A 23,843-nucleotide genomic window follows, 5' to 3' on the forward strand; every position below is an offset into this window, starting at 1 on the left:
GGTCTACTTTTTCCTCTGGCGTCACTGGGCCTGACTCTGATTGGTTCATTTTCCCCATGATGTCACTAGGCCTGTCTGTGATTGGTCCAGTGTGAGAGGTCCCGCAAGGTGTATAGGAAGCCACTGTGCTCCAACGTTTGTCAGTTAACAGTGCCAGGAGCTCTTGCTTGGTGCCCACTGGACTGACTCTAAGCTAAATTGACGATTTTCTTGGTTGGGGGTGGGGGTGGGTTGTTGTTTGGATTTTGGTCTTTCTTTTCCCTTTTTCTAGGCGTTCCCTTCTTTTATTTAGTTAATTTTAGGTAGACTTGCTACCCGATATCGTAGCAGAAGGATGGCAGAATACAAAGAATCACCCCTAAGCTCTGTGAAGGAGGAGATCATTGAACAATACCAGATGAACGAGCTCATCGGCCATGGTACCTATGGACAAGTGAAGCAGGCCTATCACCGCCTCACAGACACCAAGGTGGCAGTTAAAATACTCCGGAAGGTTAAGTCCTCTGAACTTCGGATAAAGAACGAGGTGGACATTTTTAAGACGGTAAGGCACAAACACATCATCAGGTTGTACCAGGTGATAGAGAAGGAGGAGTGTGTGTATCTCATCATGGAACTGGCCACTAGAGGACACCTCCTGGGGTGGATCCGAAAATCCAGCCGCCTATGTGAGGATGAAGCCAGGAGGCTCTTCACACAAACTGTAAGTGCTGTTGACTACCTACACCAGAATAAAATTGCACACCGAGATCTTAAGCCCAACAACATCCTTTTGGACAACAAGGGCAATATCAAAGTCAGTGATTTTGGTCTGAGCACCCGGGTCAACTGGGGGCATTTGCTGAAACATACATGTGGTGCTGTGCTATTCCGTCCCCCTGAAATGTTCTTGCTAAAATGTCACGATGGCTGCAAGATGGATGTCTGGGGCTTAGGTATCCTTTTATATTTTATTATAACGGGAAAGTTCCCTTTTGAGGGGTGGGATGCGATCCAGGTCCGGTCACTAGTCCTGAAAGGCAGGTATCAGGTTCCATATCACCTGTCTGCAAAAGGACAAAATCTATTATGCCAACTGTTAAAGGTGGACCCGAACCAGAGGCCCAACACTGAACAAATAATGGAGCACCCATGGCTCAAACGCTTTAAGGAATGTTCAGTGTGTGCAAATGAGCCATGGCCTAACAAGCTGGACCCCATCATTCTTAGAGTAATGTGTGACATGGGATACCACCCATGTGATATCCAGCGATCTATAAAGGATAGAACATTCAATGAGGCCATGGGCACGTACCTTTTAATGGAAGAAAAGCAAAAGCAGACTGACAGCAGTATCAACTTGAAAAGAGTGCCCCCAACTGTGCCTCCATGCCCAACTCCTGCAGAACTTCCCAACTCCCGTGTCCCTATTAGGAGGAGAGCCAGTTTACCTGCCAGGCTTACTTCCACCTTGTCATCGGAATTTCAATCACTTTCTATTGACAAGCAGTTGCCTCACAAGAGAGGCCTAAGTGCCACTCTTCCTGCCATTCCCCTCTGCTTCCTGCAGAGGGACCTCAGTGCCAGCATAGTCCCAGGCCAGGATTCTGTGGTTTCCTTTGGCTGCAGTGAAAGATTTCCCTCTGGACAGCCACAAGATGAGACCATAACCTCTAAGGTGAATAAGAGATCACGCTGGAGGAGGGTAGCTAGCAGGATAGCCACAGTTTTGCACAGAATATGCTTCTGTATGCGGGCCCCAAAGTAATGTCCACAGCTTAGGAACAAAGTTCTACCAGAGAACAATTGAAAGCCATGGGACTCAGGGCTTCATGGAGACTCTCATTGGGTGTGGAAGATCAGAGAGGCAGAGGCTTGGATACAAAGAGCTGCAGGAGGGAGTGATGCAGGAAGTTCACACTGCAGAGGCCTCAGGCTAGCACAGCTGGGTAGTTTGCATGTGCTATGGGACTCTCAGGGTGAAATTCCAGTCAAAGGATTTCTGACAGTGAGCTGAATTTCCAAAGCTAAAAGGTCAGCTGAAAGGAGGCCTGAAGCTGCCTTTACCTTCTGAGTTGGGGATTCCAGCTTGAACCCCTACTTACACACAACACCACTTAATAGCCCGTAATCATTTTCCCTGTCTCATTTCACTGTCTCAAGCATGGACAGTGGTTTTAGTTAAGTGCTGCATTACTCTAAATATTGGAATCAACATACCTAAGGTGGGTCTTAGTATTATTCAAAAGGTGGTGTAGGGCTGGGAAGGTGACTCTGTGGTACAGTGCTTGCCTTGCATGCATGAGGTCCTGGGTTTGATTCTTCAACACCACATAAGCAAAAAGAAAAAAGCCAAAAGTGGCACTATGGCTCAAGTGGTAGAGCTCTAGCCTTGAGCTGAAGCACTGAGGGACAGCGCCCAGGCCGAGTTCAGACCCCAGGACCGGACCCAAACAAAAAAGAAAAGATGGTGCAACATTTAGTGTATTACTTTCCCATCAAGGATTTACATTTAGTGTATTCCTTTCCGATCAAGGATTTACTTTCTCAGACTATCCGTCTTGGGAGATTGCAACCCATTTAGTTCAAGAAAGGAAGGATGGTTGGGAGGAATGTTTCTGGCTCTTACTGATTTTCAGGTTTACTTCTGGTTCTTTCTCTGTAACTAGAGACAAACTGGACAGAATCTATACTGGGATGTGGGGTGTAAACAGCTGCAGGAGGAAATGATGCAGTAAGTTTGTACTGATGTATTCTCAGCACACCCTGCAAAGGCCTGTGGATGCTCTTTCTTCCAAGAGAGTGATCAAATAGAGAGCTGTCCACTAGAAGAAAATGCTCTACCCTCTGAGCAGACTCATCATGATACCAATGTCTAATTTGAGGAGGAGATGGGGGAGCATAGGGTGGCTAGCAAAATAGCTACCACTCTTCTCAGAATAAGCTGCTGAATGTGGGCCCAGGAACAGAGCAGTTCCAGACAAAGGAGTGGAGAGCCCTAAGAGCTATGAAAGACAACCTCACTTGAAGCCAGAAGGCCCTGTTATTGGATGGGAGAGATTTTTAGGGGGGTCTACTAAAACATGGGTTGTAAGTGGGAACAATGAATGGAGAGCCAAACACTGTATGCCCAGAAGTGCCCTTAGTCCAGCCCAGAAGACAGGTGCATCAAATGCCCTAGGTTTCCCCAGGAGGGATTCCAGCCAAGGGGCACCTAATACAGTGCTGATAAACTGAACATTGTACTTCTTTTTTTGTTTTTGTTTGTTTTTTGGGGGAGTCTAGTCATGGGGTCTGAACTCTGGAACTGGGCACTGTTCCTTAGCTCTTCAGCTCAAGGCTAGCGCTTTACCACTTGAGCCACAGCCCTACTTCCGCCTTTTATCTTTTTGCTTATGTGGTGCTGAAGAATCGAACCCAGGACCTCAGGCATGCAAGGCAAGCGCTCTACCACTGAGCCACCTTCACAACCCCTGAACATTGTAGTTATTAAAGCATCTAATTTTTGTGCATCATATTGGTTTCTTGCACATGCAAAACTACTTGAATTACACTTGAACTACACCCTAGTCTTTAAAAATGTAGTTTGATTTATTTTATTCTAGTCTTTGATATTGTTTAAGATGCAGTCTCATTATGGAGCCAATACTGATCTTAATTACATAATTCTACTTCTAGTCTCCCAAGTGTGGGATTGAGATGTGCACCTCCATGTGGTCCATCATACTACAATCTGCACTTTTCCTTAAACTTTAATGCTTTAAAGTATTTTATCTCTTGGAAGTCCTGGGGTTTCGATTCAGAGCCTGGTGCTGGACAAGCAAGTGCTCTACCCATTGACCCATGCCCCCAGCCCTTGCTCTTCATTATACTTTAGATGAGGTCTTATTGTTTCCTTTTGTTGGGTCATCATCAGACTTCCTGCTAGGAAGTTGGCACCTACCTAAGATAGTCCAAACCCTTATTTTAAAAGAATGAAAATGCATATAATCTCTAAAATTTATCCCTAGAGAAAAAAGACTACCAGAAGAAACGATTTTGGAGGCTGGAGAAGTGGTACAGGGTATTGTTCTCCATTCACCTCTAGCTAATGCTACATAGTTCCAGGCCTGCATGGCCTAAATAAAAAAAGTAACAAGTAAAAAAATGATCCATTAGAGCATAGATGTGGAAGATTTGGAATACTCTTGTACATTTTATTGATCATTTGTACATTTCTGTGCTGATGGAAAATGATATAGCTCTTATGGTAGAATTTGACACATTCTTCTAACATAACATACCATTACCACATGACCCAGCAATTCCATTGCTCATTGCATACCCCAAAGAACTGAAAAGAAAAACAAATAGCTCATTGTCAGGAGTTGGAAACACCTGCAATGTCTATCAGATGAACAGGTTTATAAAATGTGAGGTATGCATAAATGGTTTATGATGTATCCAAAAAAATACTGCAACTAATATATCCTCTGTCATGGATGGACACAAAAAATAGTCTACTATTTATGTAAAATATATTGGCAACCATTTCATAAGAGAAAATAGAAGATTAAAAGTTTCTGGGGCAAGTCATTGGGGTTATCACTTGATTTGTGGATTCCATCAATATTGAAAAGAAAGTTCAAAAATAGAGGTAAAGATTACAAAGCAGAGTGGATATAATTAATGTCACTGAATTTTATACATGCCTAGCAAGCATGAGGCCCTATGTTCAACCCCCAGCACATCCAAAACAATGGGTTTCTCACTCTGGGCTGGTGCTTTACAACTACAACCACAGCTTCACTTCTGCCTTTTTTTTTTTTTTTATTAGTTGGGGATGACAGTCTTATGCACTTCCCTGCCTAGGCTGGCTACAAACAACAACCTTCAGCTTTCAGCCTTCTGAGTCACTAGGGTTACACAAATCAACAAAAACTCATGGCTCATTTTGAAACTTTAATTGGATTTCCTTACACCTTTTTTCTTCTTTTCCCTAGTCCTGGGACTTGAACTCAGGGATTGGGAATGGTTCCTGAACTTCTTTTAGTCAAGGCAAGAACTCTCCCACTTGAGCCACAATGAGCCTTTTCTATTTATGAGGTACTGAGGAAACAAACCCAGGGATTCAAACATGCTAGGCAAGCACTCTATCATTAAGCCACCTTCCCAGCTATTCTTTTTTTTTTTTTTTTTTTGTCGGTCGTGGGGCTTGAACTCTGGGCCTGGGCGTTGTCCCTCAGCTCTTCAGCTCAAGGCTAGCGCTCTACCACTTGAGCTACAGCGCCACTTCCGGTTTTCTGGTGGTTTATTGGAGATAGGAGTCTCACAGTCTTTCTTGCCCGGGCTGGCTTTGAACCGCGATCCTCAGATCTCAGCCTCCTGAGTAGCTAGGATTACAGGCGTTAGCCACCAGCGCCCGGCATTCCCAGCTATTCTTATACCTTTTTATTTGTATTTTTATTTCCTTGTATGCTGGTCCTGGGGCTAAAAATCAGTGTAGGTGCTGTCCCAGAGGTTGTTATTCAAGACTAGCACTCTAAGACATGAGGCACAGCACAACTTGTGGCTATTTTTTTGTTTTGTTTTAAGTAGCTAATTAGAGTTGAGTCCATGAAGTCTCCTACCTGGGCTGGGTTGGAACTGTGATCCTCAGATTTGAGCCTCCCAAGTAGCTACCATCACAGGTGTGTCCCATTTACGCTTGGCTCATTTTAAACTCAAATTGGCTCTTTCTGCTCCCATCCTTCTCTACATTTACTTATTTTATTCTTTGTGTGTGTGTTGGTCCTGAAGTTAATCTCAAGGTCTGGCTGCTGTCCCAGAAATTATTTTCTCATTTCAGCCATTGGAGCCACAGCTCAACTGCAAGGTTTTTTTCCTTCTTCATCTTGATTTGGTGGTTAATTGGAGATAAGAGTCTCATGCAAAGACCAGCAAGACTCAGGAAGCTGAAATCTGAGGATCACAGTTGGAAGCCAGCCTGGGCAGGAAAGTCCATGAGACTCTTTCATCAACTACCTACCAAGAAGGTGGGAATGGTAGAGCTCCTACACAAATTCAAGCCCCAGGTTGGCACACAGAAAGAAAGCCCCATGGACTTTCCTGTTTAGGCTGGCCTTTAAATGGTATCTTCAGACTTCAGCCTCCTGAATAGCTAAAATGACAAGCATGAACAACCAGCTCCAGGCTTATTTTTAAATCTCAAATGGCCATTTCTTCTCTTCTTTCAGCTTTGTTTTTGGTGGACTTTGGACTGAATTATGGGCCAGGGAACTGTTTCCCAGCCTTTGCACTAAATTTCAGTACTTTACAACTAGAATCACACCTTCATTTACAGATTTTGCTGGGTAGTTGGAGATAAGAATTTCGATCACTTTCCTGCCCAGGCTGGCCTTGAATTGTGATCCTCAGATTTCAACTTTCTGAGTAGCTAGGAATACACACATAAACCAACAACCAATGGCTCATTTTGAAACTCTAATTGTCTCTTTTTCCCATCATTACAATTTGTGCTCTTCTTTTCTTTCTTTTTGTAAGTGTCTGTGCTGGCTCCTTAGCACCAGGGCTTGTGTGCTGTCCAGAGCTTTCTATTTAAGAGTAGCACTCTACCACATGTGCCAGAGCACAGCTAGTGGCATATTTTTTTGTGACAAATGAAACATAAGAGTATCTGGGCAAAATAAAAAAGAGTCTCATGGATTCTCTGACCTGGGCTGGCCTTCAACCGTGATCCTCAGATTTCATCCTCCTGAGTAGCTGACTGAGCATTGCTGAGCCACCAATGCTTGATTTATTTAAACCTCTGTCATTGGCTCTTCCTTTTGTACTTCTACCCTCCTTTTCTTTATTTTAATTCTTCTGTGATTGTCCTGGGGCTTCAACTCAGGAACTGGGTGCTGTCCCAGAAAGTGATTGCCTAATTCTGTCACTTGAGCCCCATCTCAATACCCAGCTTTTCTTTTCTTTTTGATGATTAATTGGAGATAAGAGTCTGAGGCAAAGCCTAGCATGAATCAGGTGGCTGAAATCTGAGGATCACGGTTCAGAACCAGCCTGGGCAGGAAAGTCCATGAGACTTGGACCTCCAATTACCCACTGAAAAACTGGGAGTGGTAGAGCTCTAACCTTGAACAAACCAGCACAAGTTCAAGGATGGCACACAAAAGCTGCAGAATGGCACACAAATATACACACACACACACACACACACACAAACACACACACACACACACACAGAAAGTCTCATGGACTTTCTGTGGGTTAGCTTTTCTAGGGTTAGTTTGAAGTGTGACCCTCAGACTTCAGTCTCTCTTCTTCCATTCTCCTTTGTATTTATTGTTTTTTATTTGTAATTTCTAGTGGTCCTGCAGCTTGAACTCTGGCTCAGGTAGATGTTTCTTAGCTCAAGGCTTTGTGCTAGGTAGCTGGCATAAGAGTTTCAATCACGTTTCTGCCCAGGCTGACTTGATACCACAAACCTCAGATGTCAGCATCTTGTGTAGTTAGGCTTCTACACACGACCACCAACCCTTGTGCCATTTTAAAACTTTAATATGTGCTTGCTACCACCTTCTTTTGTTTGTTTTTTTCATATTTTGCATGTGTACACGGTTCCTGGGTCTACAAATTGGGGCTCAAATGTTGTCCCAGAAGTTTTTATTCAAGGGTATCCTCTATTACAGGAGATATATCATACTTTTTGGCCTTATGGGAGAGTGATTAATTAGAGATGAGTTTCATGGACTCTCCTGCCTAGGCTGTACACGAAGCATCATCCTCAGATTTCAGACTCCTGAATAACCAGTAGAGTATGTGTGAGCCACCATTGCTTAAGTCATTTAAACCTCTGTCACTTGCTCTTTGTTAGTTACTTCTATTCTTATTTATTTCTTCTGTGTGTGTCCTATGGCTTGAACTCAGGGTCTGGCTGCAGTCCCAGAAAATATTTGCCCAGTTCTGCTACTTGAGCCACAGCTCAACTTCCAACTGAATCAGGTGGCTGAAATCTGAGGACCGTGGTTCAAAGCCAGCCTGGGCAGGAAAGTCCATGAGACTCTTTATCTCTTGTTCACTACCCCAAAGCTGGGAATGCTAGAGCTCTAGGCAAACGATGGTACACAAGCACACACATCACACATACAAACACATACCCACACATAAACACACATACACACAAAGTCTCCTGGGCTTTCAGTCTTCTGCTGGCCTTGAAACTTGATCCTCAGATTTCAGTATCCTGAGTAGGACTACAGCCATGATCAACAAGTACCAGGCTTATGTTTAAATTTGCAGTTGGCCTTTCTTCACCTACAGTTTGTGTGTGTGTGTGTGTGTTTGTGTGTGTGTGTGTGTGTGTGTGTGCGTGTGTGTGTGTGTGTTTTGTTTTGTTTGGGTAGCACTAGGCATTGATCTCTGGGTCAGCAAACAGTTATTTTTAGCTTTATCACCAGATACAGTGCTTTACAACTGTAATCATATTTACACTTCCAGCTTTTTGCTGGGTATTAGGGATAAGAGTTTCTTTTACTTTCCTGCCCAGTCTTGCTTTGAACATGACTAACTAGAAATACACCCATGGCTCATTTTGAAACTTTAGTTTTCTCTTTTTCTCATCTTTTTTTTGCGTGTTTATTTGAAATGTGTTTGCTGGTCCTAGGACTTCAACTTAGGGTGTAGGTACTGTCCCAAGCTTTCTGTTTAAGACTAGCACTCAACCGCATAAGCCAGAGTACAGCTTGTAGTTTATTTTTGGTGACAAATTAGACATACGAGTCTCACGGACTCTCCTGCCTGGGCTGACCTTGAACAATGATCCTTAGATTTCATCCTCCTGAGTAACTGGTCTAACATGTATGAGCCATCAATGTTTGATTCATTTCAACCTCTGTCACTGATTCTTCCTTTTGTCCTTCTACCCTCCTTTTCTTTTATTTCTTCTGTGCTTGTCCTGCAGCTTGAACTCAGGGCCTGGGTGTTGTCCCAGAAATTTTTTCCCAGTTCTGCCACTTGAACCACAGCTCAACCCCAAGTTTTTTTGTTTTGTTTTGTTTTTGGAGGTTAATTGGAGATAAGAATATCATGCAGAGCCAGAGCAGATTCATGAGGCTGAAATCTGAGGATCAAGGTTTGTAGTCAGCCTGGGCAGGAAAGTAGATGATATCGCCAATCAACCACTAAAAAGCTGAAATTAGTAGAGCCTTGAGCAAAGTTCAACTTCAAGCAACAGGATTCACAGAAACAGATACTCACAGAGAGACACACATACACACACAGACACAGACACAAACACATACACAGACACACACACATTATGGACTTTCCTACTGGGTCTGGCCTTTAAACACTATCCTCAGATTTTGCCTCCTGAGTAGTTAGAATTACAGATATGTACCATCATGGTTGGCTTATTGAAACCTCTGTTATTCCTCTCTTCTGCTACCCTCCTTTGCATTTATTTACTTTATTCTTTTTGTGTATGCTTGTCCTGGAGCTAGAGCTTATGCAAGGCCTGGCCTGATTCAGGAGGCTGATTTCTGGACTTCCCTGCTAGGGTTGGCCTTTACACTGGATCCTCATATTTCCGCCTCCCGAGTTTGTAGAATTACAGGCATGAGTCACCACCCCAGGGTCTCTTCTCCTAACCTTTTCTTGTGATCCTGAGGCTGGATCTCTGAGCCAGGGCATGGCTTCATAGCTTTCTCACTCAAGGCTGGTGATTTACAACTTCAATCACAGCTTCACTTCTGTTTTCTTCTTTGTTTGTTTTGCTGGTTATTTGGAGATGAGAGTGCACAAACCTCAGATTTCATCTATCTTAGTAGCTAGAATGATACACGCGAACTAAAAACGCATGGCTCATTTTCAAAATTTTCTTACACAATTTTTTAATTTCTATTTAAATTTCCTTAGGTATGCTGGTCCTGGGGCTTTAAATCAGAGCCTAGTTACTCTCCTAGAGCTTTTTCTTTTCTTTTCTTTTCTTTTCTTCTTCTTCTTTTTTTTTTTTTTTTTTTTTTGAGCAGTACTCTAATATATGAGCCATAGCACTTTTTTTTTTTTTTTTTTTTTTTTTTTACTGTTGGCTAATTAGAGATGAGTCCATGGACTCTCCTGCCTGCTCTGGCCTTGAACTGTGATCCTCAGATGTGAGACTCCTGAGTTACTGCAATCACTAGGTGTGTGCTACTTATGTTTTTCTCATTTTAACCTCTGAAATTGGCTCCTTTATTTATTTGATTCTTGTTGTGTGTGCTGGTACTGGAGCTTGATCTCAAGGTGAGGTGCTGTCCCAGAAATTCTTTTCTCATTTCTGTCATTGGAGCCACAGCTCAACCTCCAGCTGTCTTTGTTTTCTTTTTGGTGGTTAATTGAAGAAAAGAGACTCATGCAAAGCCCAGAATGACTCAGGAAGCTGAAATCTGAGGATCACAGTTTGAAGCCAGCCTGCACAAGAAATTCCATGATACTCTTATCTCCAATTAGCTAGGAGTGATCCTACCAAAAAGCTGGGACTTCCCTGCTTAGGCTGGACTTTAAATGGTACTTTCTGACTTCAGCCTCCTGTAGAGCTAATACAACATGTGTAAGCCACCAATGGTTGATTCATTTAAAACTCTGTCATTGGCAACTCCTTCTCTTCTTCTATACTTCTTTATTTCTTTTGTGCTGGTCCTCAGGCTTGAACTCAGGGCTTAGATGCTATCCTACTGGTTGCACAATTTTCAGCTTGAGCCACAGCTCTAAAATCTGCTTTTTTTTTTTTTGGTGGTTAATTGGAGATAAGAATCTCATGCAAAGCCCACCATGACTCAACAGGCTGAAATGCAAGGATCATGGTTCCAAGCCAGTCCAGGCAGGAAAGTCCATGAGACTCTTATCAGCAAGTAACCACTGAAAAACTATGCGTGACAGAACTCTATTTTTGAACAAAGTGGCACAAGTTCAAGCCCCAGTATGCACACACACAGTCTTATAGACTTTCTTGTTGGGTTAGCTTTGAACCATGATCCTCAGATTTCAGTCCCTCCTCTCCCATTCTTCTTTGTATTTCTTTACTGTTTGGGATTTTTAGTGGTCCTGTGGCTTGACCTCTGACCATTTCTTAGCTTTTTCACTCAAGGCTGGTACTTAACCTCCTCAGCCACAGCTCCATTTCCAGCTTTGTGCTTTATAGTCTGAGTCTCATGCACTTGCCTACCCACGGGACTTCAAACTGCAATCCTCAGATGTCAGCTTTTTGTTGTAAGTAGGATTATACACATGACCAACAACACTTGCCTCATTTTAAAACTGTACTATGTGCTTCCTTCCACTTTCTTTTGTTGACTTTTTGCTTTTTTTGCGTGTGTATACTGGTCTGGACTACAAAGTGGGGCTCAGGTGCTGTCCCAGCTTTTAGCTCAAGATTAGTGCTCTATTACATGAGACATACCATAACTTGTGGCTTTTTGTGTATAGGTGGTTAATTAGAGATTTTAAGAGTCCCATGGGCTCTGCTGCCTGGGTTGGCCCTTAAGCATGAGCTAGAAGCTATTCAGCCTCCTGAATAGCTACTTGAGTATGTGTGAGCCACCACTGAGATTGATTCACTTAAAACTCTGTCATAGCTCCATTTCCAGCTTCTTTCTTTCTTTTTGGTGATTAACTGGAGATAAAAGTATTATACAGAGATCAGCCAGACTCAGGAAGCTGAAATCTGAGGTTTGGGGTTTAAGGCCAATTGAGGCAGAAAAGTCTGTGAGACTTTTATCTCCAAATAACTATCAAAAAACTGGGAGTAGGACCGCTTTAGCAGTCATCATAACAGGAATGAGAGGAGCCTTGGAGAACAGTGTCTCATGGGAATCTGAGAAATGGAGATTGCTGTTCAAAGCCAGCTCTATCTGGAAATCCAGGGGATGCCTGGGAGGGACCCTTTCTGGTTTCCTTGACCACAGAAACTGCTGTTTGGACTACTTAAAAGAGTTAGACTGACTATATTCAAGTAAAGGAAACTCGATTCTAACTCCTTACCAGGAGAACAATGAAATGTCATCTCACACCCCAGGAAGGACCAAGTTAAGTATAAAAGCGGTAATGTATTCTGTCTGATTCCCCAGATCATATCTTTGGTAACCCTTTGGGAGGTGTCTAGGAAAGTCACAGGTTCAGGGGGCGCAGTTGGCTCACGCTTTGTAATCCTAGTTAACAGTCCGCTGAGATCTGAGGAGCCAGTTCACAGCCAGCTTGGGCATGAAAGTCGGTGAGACTCTCATGTCTAATAATCCACTTAGAAAACCGGAAGTGGCACTGTGCCTCAAGTAGTGGAGCGCTGGCCTTGAGCTGAAGAGCTGGAGGACAGCGCCCAGGCCCAGAGTTCAGGCCCCATGACTGATTAAAAAAAAAAAAAAAGGCAAGGGTTCAAGTCTCATTGATCATTAATGTTACTATAAGGGAGTATCCTCAAAGCATCGAGTTTGATGTATGCCAAACCATGCACCCCAAAAATGTAGGAAATCAGAGGATATAACCTGCACCCCACAGGAGGTGGCGCGAGCCAGAAAGGTGCTTCTCCACGAGTGGATTGACGGCTGCTGACACCAACAGGGCCCTTCCCGTACGGAAGCTTCCCCTGCATTCAAATTTGCAGGCCCAGGACAGTCATCTGGAGGACACACTGCACATGGTCTGGGTGGCCTGGGTGGGAGAGGCATAAAGGCGGTGCCGGGGACTGATTGGCTTAGGGATCCATGGGCGTGGCTAAGGGGCGGGAAGAGGAAAAAGGGAGGAGCGCAAGAGCTGGCGCTGAGCGCAGTCCAGGAGTGGTGGAGACTATAGCCACGCTGCGAAGGCTTCGAGAGGCGTCCCGGCACTTGCTAGTCTGCGAGAGATCCGACTTCAGCCACCACACGTCACGCCACCGGCATCTAGTGGAGGCGCACTATCACAATATCCGGTGAGCCGGCGTCCTCCGTGCACCCTAAGACCGCGACAGGGTTTGGGGAAAGGTCTCAGGACGCTTCGCGTGGCGGTAGTTTCCCTGTCGGGGAGGGGCGGGCCATCTCTAGGCATACTGGGAGTTGTAGTCTCCGCGGTGCTCTGGCCCCGTAGAGCTCTGCAGTGCAGGACTACAACTTCCAGGATGCCCTGCTGGCAGGGCTCCTTTGAGGGTAGGACCCCGCAGAGCCTGGTTTTTGTTGTCCAAAGCGCTGCTTAACTTCTAATGGGTCCCAGCAGCTGGAGTATTGTTTCTGAGAGTCTTGTGAGGGGCTGGGCGGGGACGGGGCAGTTGGGCAGCTGTGCCTGTCATGAGGTGCAGCTGTCCACATGAATCGGCTGGTGTCTCGCGCCTCCTTCCTGCCTCAGTGTCCTCCTGCTGCCCGATTCCCTCTGTGGCCAGCTGGTCTACCCCCGCCTCTTCCCAGCCCCTCGTGCTGCCCTGGCTCAAGAAGCCACCTGCTTTGCTAACCCTTGATGGGAGCCGATTTGATAATCGAGAAATTCCCGAAACCTAACTAAGATGGCACGAGTTTAAGGACTTTATATTTGAAATTGGTTAGTGTGATATGTCCCAGACATTAAGTATCCCGCTCCCTCAGAAACACATTGGTGTTGGTGTTGGAGCTTTAGGCTGGGCCTCAGTGTGAGCACTTGAGCAACAGCTGGAATCTGCTGGTATTTCACGTTGTTGGTTTGCTTGTAAAGCTCATCTCAGTCAGTAGGTCAAGTTGTGTTTGCCCTAAAAGGTCTGGACTGACCTGTGGCATCTCTAGAACATTGAACCCTGCAGGAGCCCTTTGCTCTCTGAGGAGCCTATTAATAATTGAGAGTTCCTAAATTCCCTGTGCTCCTTGGACTCCAGGGTAAACCTGCAATAATCTCTTCCATTGTTTTTCTTTGAAAACAAAGTAGCAAGAGAAACAGAACCTGAAGTATATTGCTCATGTGCAAAAGGTAAAATGCAAGCACAATCTTTCCATTAAAATGTTTCTGCTTTGTACCCTAGGTTGCCATGAAGAAGTGAACTGCTTGAGTTGTTCAATTTCTCTTTGCCTGAGATTGATCTGTTAAGAGGTGTGTTGCCTCTGTGTGTCCAGCAATACTTGTGAAGAAATAGTGCACCATTCACTCCCATAAATCCGATGCTAATCTTTATGAAAATATGACCTATTGTATTATTTATTACAATAAATGTTATTAATAAATGTACCACATGAGCCAAACCTCCATGTTTGGTGTTTAAATGGAGATTAACAGTAAAATGAATTTTCTTGCCTGGACTGGCTTTGCTCTGTGATCATTTGAACTGTGATAGCAGTCTTTTGAGTAGGTAGGATAATAGTCATGAACCACCAGTGCTAACACTCTTGTTTGGAAAGGATCTGTAGTCCTGTGTATATCACTCTGTGTCCTTCATTTTCTCAGTCCTGCCATTTGCTGCAGGCTCGTTAAGTGGCAGTTTATTATTTCAATGTCCTGAGAATGTCCTTAGATTTTGTGTTCCTGACCTTGTTCTGTTTCCCTCAGTCCCAATTGTATCTGCTGTACCGACTACTTTCAGTTGTTTTCTTGGAGTCATCGTTTGAAGTTGTATTTCATAGTGTCTCTGGGATTCTACCCTCCCCTCAGAAGCCATTCACTATGGACCTACACTGTTGTAGCTGCCTGCTTGTGAAGTCTGGTTACTATATCACTGCTCTCTCTGGGGCTACATGTGAGGCTGGACATGTCATCTGTTTACATCAGCATTTTTCCCTGTAAAGTCTGAGGTTATTTTGTTCATGGCATGAACACTTTGTGGCAGGCCCTTTTCAATATCTCACATCCTATATCTGAATGGTAAGCCCATGGTCCCTGTATAACATCTGGAAGAAAAGTTGAATAGCTTTTGCTTATTAACCTAGAACTGTTCTGAGGAGTGCCTGCTCTTTTTCTTGGTGTCTTTCTGCTAACACCCCGTGGAGACTAAGTTCCATTCTATGTTATTTTTCTGCCTGAAATTAGAAACCTTGAAGGAGGGGAGTGAGCTGGCTGGAGCTCAGCTTTCCATGTCTTCCAGCTTCCTTTGCATGTGTTAGGTCACTGAGTTACCTGGAGTGTGGTGGCTGGAAGAGCAGTCCTCATGAAATTAATGCATTAACTTGTGATGTCTTCTGTGTTTTAATTGTTCCTTCTAACTTTCTCTTACAGGTTCCTGTGATGCACTGATGTTCAATACAAATATTGATGAAGATAATACTGTTGGCCTGCTACTCAATGGTAATTGTTTTCTTTTTCCCTTTGGTTACAAAAAAATACATTCTGTAATACCAACAACCACTCGGGAATTCATCCAAAAGATTACAAATGAGAATATAGTAAAGCCACTTGCACAGTCATGTTCATTGTTGGACTATGTACCATAGCCAAGGATGGAATCAGCCACAGTGCCCCTCAGTGGATGAACGGATCCAGAAAATGTGGTCTATATACACAATGGAATTTTACTCATCTATTAGGAAGAATGTATTATATCACTTGAAGGAGAAATGAATAGACCTAGGAAGGAATTAAGTGAAGTAAGTCAGAAGCAGAGAGACAAAGTATGCATGTTTTCTCTCCTGTGTGGAAGCTAGGACTAATTTAGACATGTTACAAATACACACAAGGGGAGTTGTATGCAAGTGTACACAAATTTATTAGCTGAAGTGTGCTATTTGCAAGGGAGAATTCATTTCACCAGTATAATTCCTTAGAAAAACAAATCCAGCCAAATGCATACCAAGAAATTGAAAGCTATATGTAAGAAGGTCAGAGGGAGGAGGACAATGTACTTATTCAATGCATATCATATGAAATTAAGAAAACTGAAGCCAGGAGTTGAGTTGAGAGGGAAGAAGAGAATGATGAAAGGGGAGATATTGATCAAGATGAATTGTACTTATGAGCTAATTTGTTGAATGATAACTCCTTTGTAGAATTACCTAGTGAAAATACAAAATAGATTTATGCAGAGTAAAGTGATAGTCTCTAGTTCCTCCTAACTCATTCTATTCTTAGAATGAACAGTTTGATGTTAATTCTTCCAGCATGTTCTATGACTTTATCAACATGTAGCAATGTTTTTAGACATAAAGTACATTGTGCTACACTGTTTTTTAACGTTCTTTTTTCCTGAGTTACACATCATAGGTATCTTTCCATATCAATATATGGAGTTCTTACAATTTTTTTGTTTTGTTTTTTGAGGCAGGATGTTACCATGTAGCCCAGGTGGGCCTAGAACTTACCTCAACTGCCTTGAACTCCAGATCTCTTGGCTTAGCTTCTGTCGTGCTGGACCAATAGTCATGTGCCACCACACATGATTGTAACTTATAGTGTTTAGTGTTTTAAAGATATTTGAGGGCCAGTTATGTTAGAGCATACCTATAATCTCAGCTACCCAGGAGGTAGAGATGGAGAGCTTTAAGATTTGAATCTAGCATGCATAGAAGTTAGTGAGAGTCTCATCTCAACAAACTGATGTGGTTCATGTCTATAAACTCAAGTACCCAGGATGCAAACATAGAAGGATCATTGTCCAAGGCTGAACAAAAAGCAAGATCTTATTTGGAATATCTCTCAAGCAGCCAGGTGCTGGTGGCTCATGCCTGTAATCTTAACTTCTCAAGAGGCTGAGATCTGAGGATTGTGGCTGAAAGGCATCGTGGGCAGGAAAGTGCATTAGACTCTATTTTTTTGGTCAATTGAGGGGCTTGAACTCTAGGCCTAGATGCTGTCCCTGAGATCTTTAGCCCAAGGTGAGCTCTTTCTCACTTGAGCTATGGCGCCACTTCTGGTTTTCTGGTGGTTAATTGGAGATAAGAATCTCAGACTTTTGTGTCCAGGCAGGCTTTGAACTGTGATCCTCAGATCTCAGCCTCCTTAGTAGCTAGGATTAGAGGCATGAGCCACTGGCATCTGGCTTCAGGAGACTCTGTTCTCCACTTAACCATCAGAAAACCAGAAGTGGCATTGTCACTGAAAGAAGTAGAATGATAGCCTTGAGTGGAAGAGCTCAGGAACAGTGCCGTGCCCTGAGTTCAAGCCCCATGACAGAAAGAAAAAAAGAAGCCGGGTGCTGGTGACTCACGCCTATAATCCTAGCTACTCAAGAGGCTGAGATCTGAGGATCTTGGTTCAAAGTCAGCCGGGGCAGGAAAGTTTGGGAGACTCTTACCTCCAATAAACCGCTAGAAATCCAAAAGTGGTGCTGTGGCTCAAGTGGTAGAGCGCTTGCCTTGAGCTGAAGAGCACAGCGAATGTGACCAAGCCCAGAGTTCAAGCCCCACGAACGCCAAAAAATTAAAAAGAAAGGAAGGAAGGAAGGCAAGAAAGAAAGGAAAAGAAAGAAAGAAAGAGGATGTGAAGGGTAAACCAAAGGAGGAGGCTGCAATGCTTGGTAAGAAATGTATGCATTATCCTGCCCATGTAATTGTAACCCCTCTGTACAGTATGTTCACAAATAAAATAAAATTAAATTTAAAAAAAAAGAAAGAAAAAGAATGGAAGGTAGGAAGGAAGGAAAATTAAAGCAAAACAGGATCTGGTCCATGATTTAGGTGATAGAAGGTTTGTGCTCAAACCCCAGTACTGGCAAAGGACAAACAATATTTCAAATAATTTCTTCTTTAATAGAAATTTAGATAATTTCTAATTATAGTGCTCTTAATAATACTGATGCATGTATATAAGTAAATACCTATGTATGTACCTACATATAAATGTTCTGTGTGTTATAAATCAGTTCCTCACATTTGGATAGTTATGCTGATAGCAGGGAAGTTTTCTCGTCTCTCTTATGGGAACTACTCTTTGTTTTATAGGGAAGTTGATTTGATCCCTGGATCAAATGAAGAAACTGGACTTCAAGGTCATCCCTCTCAGTATTCTGGCACAAAAATCAGGAAGTTCAGTGAGTAGAATACTGGCAGGGCTCCCAAGCTGTCATCCTCCTATAGCAGGACAGTCGGGGTTAGGACCCCTCTGACCTTAGTTCTTGCCAGTGAAAGTGGGACTTGAGCTGCTGCAGATTGGCCTTCACAGAGGGAAACAGAGACTGCTGTGGAATCAACTTCTCTTCAGCTTCAGCTGCTATGTTTTGTGTTTTTTTTTCAAACCTCAGTAATTTGAACTAAGGACTTAGGCACTGTGTTTAGCTTTTTTTCTCAAGGCTGGTGCTGTATCACTTGAGCCAAAGCTCCACTTTCACATTTTTTAGTAGATTATTAGAGATAAGAGTCTCACAGACTTTCTAACCTGAGCCAGCTTTCAACTGATTTTCAGATCTCAGCCTCTTGAGTAGCTAGATTGTGAGCCACTAACAGTCCAGCCTAACAATTGATTGTTTATAAAGAATTCCTTTAGTTTTCCTAAGTCTTTGGGTCAGCTGACTATCCAGTATGGATAGCAGTGGTTAAAGCTGCCGCATCCACAGAGGATTCAGAGGACCCCTGTTCTAATTCTTTGACCTGGGAAAGATGATCTTAAAATACTTGTTGACAGCTCTTATTCTAGATATACCCACTGCAAAGATAGTTTTGACTTGATGAACCGAAGAGCAACATCATTTTCAGTATAAAAAACTTTGTAAAAATGTGCACATAGGCTGGGAAGGTGGCTCAATGGTAGAGTGCTTGCCTTGCAGGCATGAGGCCCTGGCTTTGATTCCTCAGTACCTCATAAGCAGAAGAAGCCAGAAGTGATGCTGTGGCTCAAGTAGTAGAGTCCTAGTCTTTAGCTAGAGAGCTGAGTTCAGGTCCCACTACCGGCAAAAAAAAAAAAAAAAATTTGCACAGTATTTGTACTGGAATTAAGTATCCATTTTTTTTTATTTTTAAGTCGTTTTCAATGATTTAATGTATTCATCCTTTATGTTAGAGTCTATGAAGTATAAAAGAACATGTTGGTCCTTCAAAGAAAAGGCTTTCACGTTTGATTTCCTTTTGGCTTGGCATTGTGCAGGTATGAAGAATAACTATTTGTAATGTTATATCTTTTCTTTTTTTTTTTTGTCACTCATGGGGGCCGAACCCTGGGCCTTGGCAGTGTTCCTCAGCTCTCTAGCTTAAGGCCAGAGCCCCACCTCTTGAGGCACAGCACCTGGCTTTATTTTTCTGCTTATGCAGTGCTGAGGAGGCAAACCCAGGGCCTCATGCATGCAAGGCAAGCACTCTACTACTGAGCCACCTTCTCAGCCCTGATACATTGATGTGTGTGTGTGTGTTTGCGTGTGCTTGCCTGCATGGCAATAGCAGAGCTTGTACTCAGGGACTCATGATCTCACTGAACCATTTTTTGCTCAAGACTGGTGCTCTGCCTCTTGAGTCACAGATCCATTTCTGGCTTATTGGTAGTTAATTAAAGATAAGAGTTTCCTAGACTTTTCTGTCTAGGCAGGTTTGAAACCTCAGTCTTCAAATCTTAGCCTCCTGAATAGCTAAAATTTCAGGCATGAGCCTATGTCTTCTGGCTCTCCATAGAATGATGATTTTAAAAGCTAATTACTAAATGTTGATTTTTGATTTATCACTTTACTGAAGGGCATTTTGTTCAAACATTATTTAAAAAGCTGCTTCAGCTCTTCTCTTGGGCTTAGAACCATAGTTGAGAATAAGCTAGGTCTGAAACCATTTGCCTAAAATTTTGTGGCTTCCCTGTAGATTCAGAGATCCTGTGACGAAGTTTAGAGCAGGCAGCTTTCCCCCATTTCTTCCCTTCTTTTCCTCTGTTTCACCTTCAATTCTTGGCCAGAATGTTTCACATGACCACTAGTTATAGAGGCATGTGTGATCTGTTTGCTCATTGCTAGTAGGCAGTAACACAGGTGTGCATTAAGTTTCATTTCAAACTTGTAACTTGTGGTTGACTAAATTTAGTTCAAATTTTGATGTTCATTAGGTTTGTTCATTACTTTGGCTAATCTGCTTCCCATTGCTCCTATCTAAACATTGTGTCTTTGGGCAGCTACACAATTCTACTGGCCCAGTCATGAGGAAGTATAATGGTGCAGTGCTCCTGTTTGGCGGCTGGGAAGCATGTGGCTCTACTGTGGAGATGTACACATCCTTCTGCTCCTCGTGGAGACTTCTGGTCACAGCCAAGCAAGGTTGCTTCCCTGGATCCTAGTTCAGTGAAGATCCATGTCTTTTGGTGAAGCATGAGGTAGGCAGAAGGGGGAGAGGTTTACAGAAGTCACCGTCACTTGAAGTCTTCCCTGCAATGGGGTGTATGTGGCTTTGTGCTCCTAAGCCTGCTGACTGCTTTCAGAGCTTTTCAGGATCTGTGTGGAGTCTGAGATTCAGTCTGCCAGCTAATCAATAGCAACTCCTGTCCAAGACAAGGGATTTCATTCCTAACAGTAGGAACAGTTGCCCATAGTGTATGGTAATTGTCATCCTAGAGAAGAGAGACAGGTAGGAAAAACTGTTTATACCATGTAGAGGATAAGAAGTCCATCACAGCCATCTGTAAGCTGGAAACTAGAAATGCCCACCCAAGTCTGGAAGCCTCAGATCCAAGGCCACAGGTCTGAGAACTTAGGGGACCATGGATACAAGTCCTGGAGTCCCAAGGACAGAGAAGTTTGAATTATATTTGGAGTTATATCATGGTTATATTCTTAATTAATTGTAGAAGGGATGTGTGTACTCCAGAACGTACCATCTACAGAAGAGAGATCAAATTTCCTTTTCCTCTGCCCCCTTTGCTTGTCCTGGGCCCCAGCCAGCCAGATGATGCACACCTCCATCGAGGGCAGTCCCCCCACTGCCATAGCAGTGTGTGGATACCCTCACACACACCCAAAGGTGATGCTTTACCTGCTCTCCACTTAACATGACACCTGAAATTCACCATCACATGAGAGTTGGCACTTGCAGAAGGTTCCATCATGGAATGGAACCCAATAGCCAAGAAGCTTTCTACTGGGCTGGGAGCCTGTCTTGTGTGGGAGGAAGACAGAAATTGTGGCACTTGGCAGTAAGCAGGCCTGCCCTGTCCTGTGGAGGGCCCTATTCTTACCTCCTAAGGTTGCTGCCTTCACGGCCATCACTGAAAAGAAACAGGTTTTCCTGGTCTTTCAATGGGAAGCTGCCATTCATGCTTCTTGTGTTTCCTGTATAGATCATACTGTAGTTCACTAATGTTCATACACCTGGGTTTCATGTTTAGAGTTGAAATGTTCTTCTTGGAGCAATTGAAAGGAATACAGAGCATGTCTGAAAGCACTGTGTGTTGCCAGGAAAGCATCAAAGAAGGTGAGTGTTTACAAAATTGTGGCACAAGCAGCAGATAGCAGATTTAATCATCTAAGTTGAACACAGTTTTGCACAGCTTCTGTGTTAATTCTACCAGTTTCCCATGGTTCTGAAAGGAATGGAGTTACTGCCGGGGATTCACTAGAGTTGTTTGTGATGTTCATATATGTTCATATAGTCTTGTATATGTTTGAAGGTGCAGAGGAGCCAACAGTGATGTCATTTTTTTCCAAACACCAAATTCAGAAGCATCATCCTAAAGTAGAGCAGAGCACAGTGAATGGTTTGCAGTGTCTGGTGCTGTAGAGCAGTGAGCTCAAGGGAGAGAGAGCCAGAGTCATCCTGCGGTGTCCAGAGCTCTTTGACTGGCTGGGCACAGTCTTCTATAATGCAGACCTATAGGTATGTACATTTGGGAGTCAGGCAGGGCTCTGGCCTGCTGTTTTATTCTGTTAGATATGCATTCCCTAGGATGTGAGTTCACGGTAGTTCCGAATATCTTCTCTGTGATTGCTTTGTGGTAGAAATAACGAGCCTCATAATTTCATATCAACTTTCTGCTTTTACCAGCCAAACTCAGTGGTGGCCAGGGCTTGCTTGTGTACAATCACTGGCCTCATCCTTCCAGAGAAGATCTGTGTTCTTCTGGAACAGCTGTGGTAAGCACCTTTTTTACTTTGTTTTGGTGCCATGGTGGCATGCTGAGCACAAGGCAGGCCCCTTTTCTTAATTTGGGATCAAGCATGGAAATGTTATGTTTCATTTGGATTAGTCATCTTTGCTGAGGAATGTGCTAGAGCAAGTCACATTTCCTAATGAGGAGGCAGAGGCTCAGAGCAGAGAGGCCTCTTTCTCCTGCTTCTCCAACCTGAGCCATTTTGATGCAGTCAAAGTTAGAACATCATTCAAAAACAGAGCAGAATTCTGTAGGTTGAATTACATTTAACTTTTAGTACTGGAGTTGTACAAAATGTTTAATCTGAAATGGTGTGGACAGAAATAGGGTAGAAGAGAGTTGTTCAGCCGAAACGTACCTAAGATTTGTTCCAGCACTGAAAATCTTTGACTCACTAAGCACTAACAGTATGCTAAGGGTTGAATAGAGTGGTAGGGTTTTTTTTTGTGTGTTTTTGTGTTTTTTTTTTTTTGTCATGTGGGAGGTCGTGTATAAATAATGTGTGCATTGGATCTAATGTGAGGACAGAGAATTATCCTGTCTAGTGTTTTCTGTAGTCTTACTTTTAAAATACCTTCATATTAAACTCTTCAGTGTTCTCCCCACCCCTGTCTTAGTCACCAGTGTGGTTTGAAGTCATGTTCTTCAGCTTGCCACTTTACCATTTTTGCTCTGCTTCCAGCCCTAATTTTGGCTTGTTTGTGTGAATGGAGTCTTGTCAACTTTTCTGTCCAGGCTGGCTTCAAACTTCATTCCTTCAGATCTCAGCCTTCTGAGTAGCCAGTATTACAAATTTGAGACACTTGTACCTGGGAGGGTTTTACTGTTTTTTGTTGCCTTTTTTTTTGGGGGGGGGGTTCGGTGGTGGTGTCTGAACTCTGGGCCTGGTCCCTCAGCTCTTCAGCTCAGGCTAGCACTCTACCACTTGAGCCACAGTGCCATTTCCACCTTTTTCTGCTTATGTGGAACCCAGGGCCTCATGCATGCAAGGCAAGTACTCTTAACACTGGCCAACTTCCCAACCCCCTGGGGGTTTTACTCTTTTGAACCCAATAATCTGGGGTTTTTTTGTTGTTGTTGTTGCTGTTGTTTTTTCTTTCTTTCTTTCTTTTTTTTTTTTTTTTTTACTATTTTTTAGCTTAGTACTTTGGTTTTCTACAAGAAGAAGGACAATTTTTGACAAATTTGGTGAATTACTCTTTGACATTCCACTAATCAGACTGCAAACATTACTTTTCCTGGGAGGGAACCATCCTTTTATACAGTGTATGGAATTTTGTGATTTGGGTTCTTTTGTCATTGTTGGTTTGTTTTGTGGCACTGAGCCTCAAGCATAGACCTTGCACACACTAGACAAGTGTTAGCTGTACTCCTAACATGGTTCTTTGAGTCTTCAGTGATGTTCCAGAATTAGGGGGAGAACTGTAACTTTTGTTTTGTGTGTATTGTGTTGATCTTTATGGAACTTACAATATAGCATCAGGAACCTACTCTGCATCTGCTAGTTTGTATAAGTTAAAGCCAAACTGTAAGATCATTAGAATATCCTGAATAGATTTTTTAAAAATTTAAGTGTGGAAATTCCTCTATCTATCTTCTGTTTTGTTAAGGATGATCTGTCTTTTTCAGTCATTACTTCTATGAGGCAAACCTGGACCCATGGGTTACCTTGTCAGTTCAAGGCTTTGCAGACAGCCCTGTTTCCTGGAGAGAGAATAAGCATGATTTTCACAAAGGAGGTGAACATGTGTACAACTTTGTGATTTTTCATAATCAGGACTATTGTCTTCAGATGGCTGTTCGGACACTCGATTTCTGTCCTCCCTAAGCAGTATAAAATTTTAAAATCTGTTGTTTATACTCACTCTTGTTTTCTGGTTTCTTCATTGTGTGTGCATGGGCCTGTGTACTGACGATGCTCCTCAGCTCAGCATTTGCTTGCATTC

The 23,843-nt window shown here is 43.1% G+C and overlaps 1 protein-coding gene across 1 annotated transcript; it reads left to right on the plus strand.

Annotated features, from left to right (window-relative positions):
• The first annotated feature begins 242 nt into the window (after positions 1 to 242).
• Positions 243 to 1,747, plus strand: LOC138827717 (sperm motility kinase-like). Its single transcript, XM_070023329.1, has one exon. It carries the CDS (start codon positions 335 to 337, stop codon positions 1,745 to 1,747), a length of 1,413 nt encoding a protein of 470 aa, XP_069879430.1. The 5' UTR covers positions 243 to 334.
• Positions 1,748 to 23,843: the final 22,096 nt, after the last annotated feature.

The sequence above is a fragment of the Dipodomys merriami genome, unplaced genomic scaffold, assembly GCF_024711535.1.
Source record: "Dipodomys merriami isolate MVZ:Mamm:240054 unplaced genomic scaffold, mDipMer1.0.p SCAF_16, whole genome shotgun sequence".
Taxonomy (NCBI): Eukaryota; Metazoa; Chordata; class Mammalia; order Rodentia; family Heteromyidae; genus Dipodomys; species Dipodomys merriami.

Coding starts and splice junctions, on each gene's coding strand:
- LOC138827717 (XM_070023329.1), top strand. CDS start 335: ATGGCAGAATACAAAGAATCACCCCTAAGCTCTGTGAAGGAGGAGATC.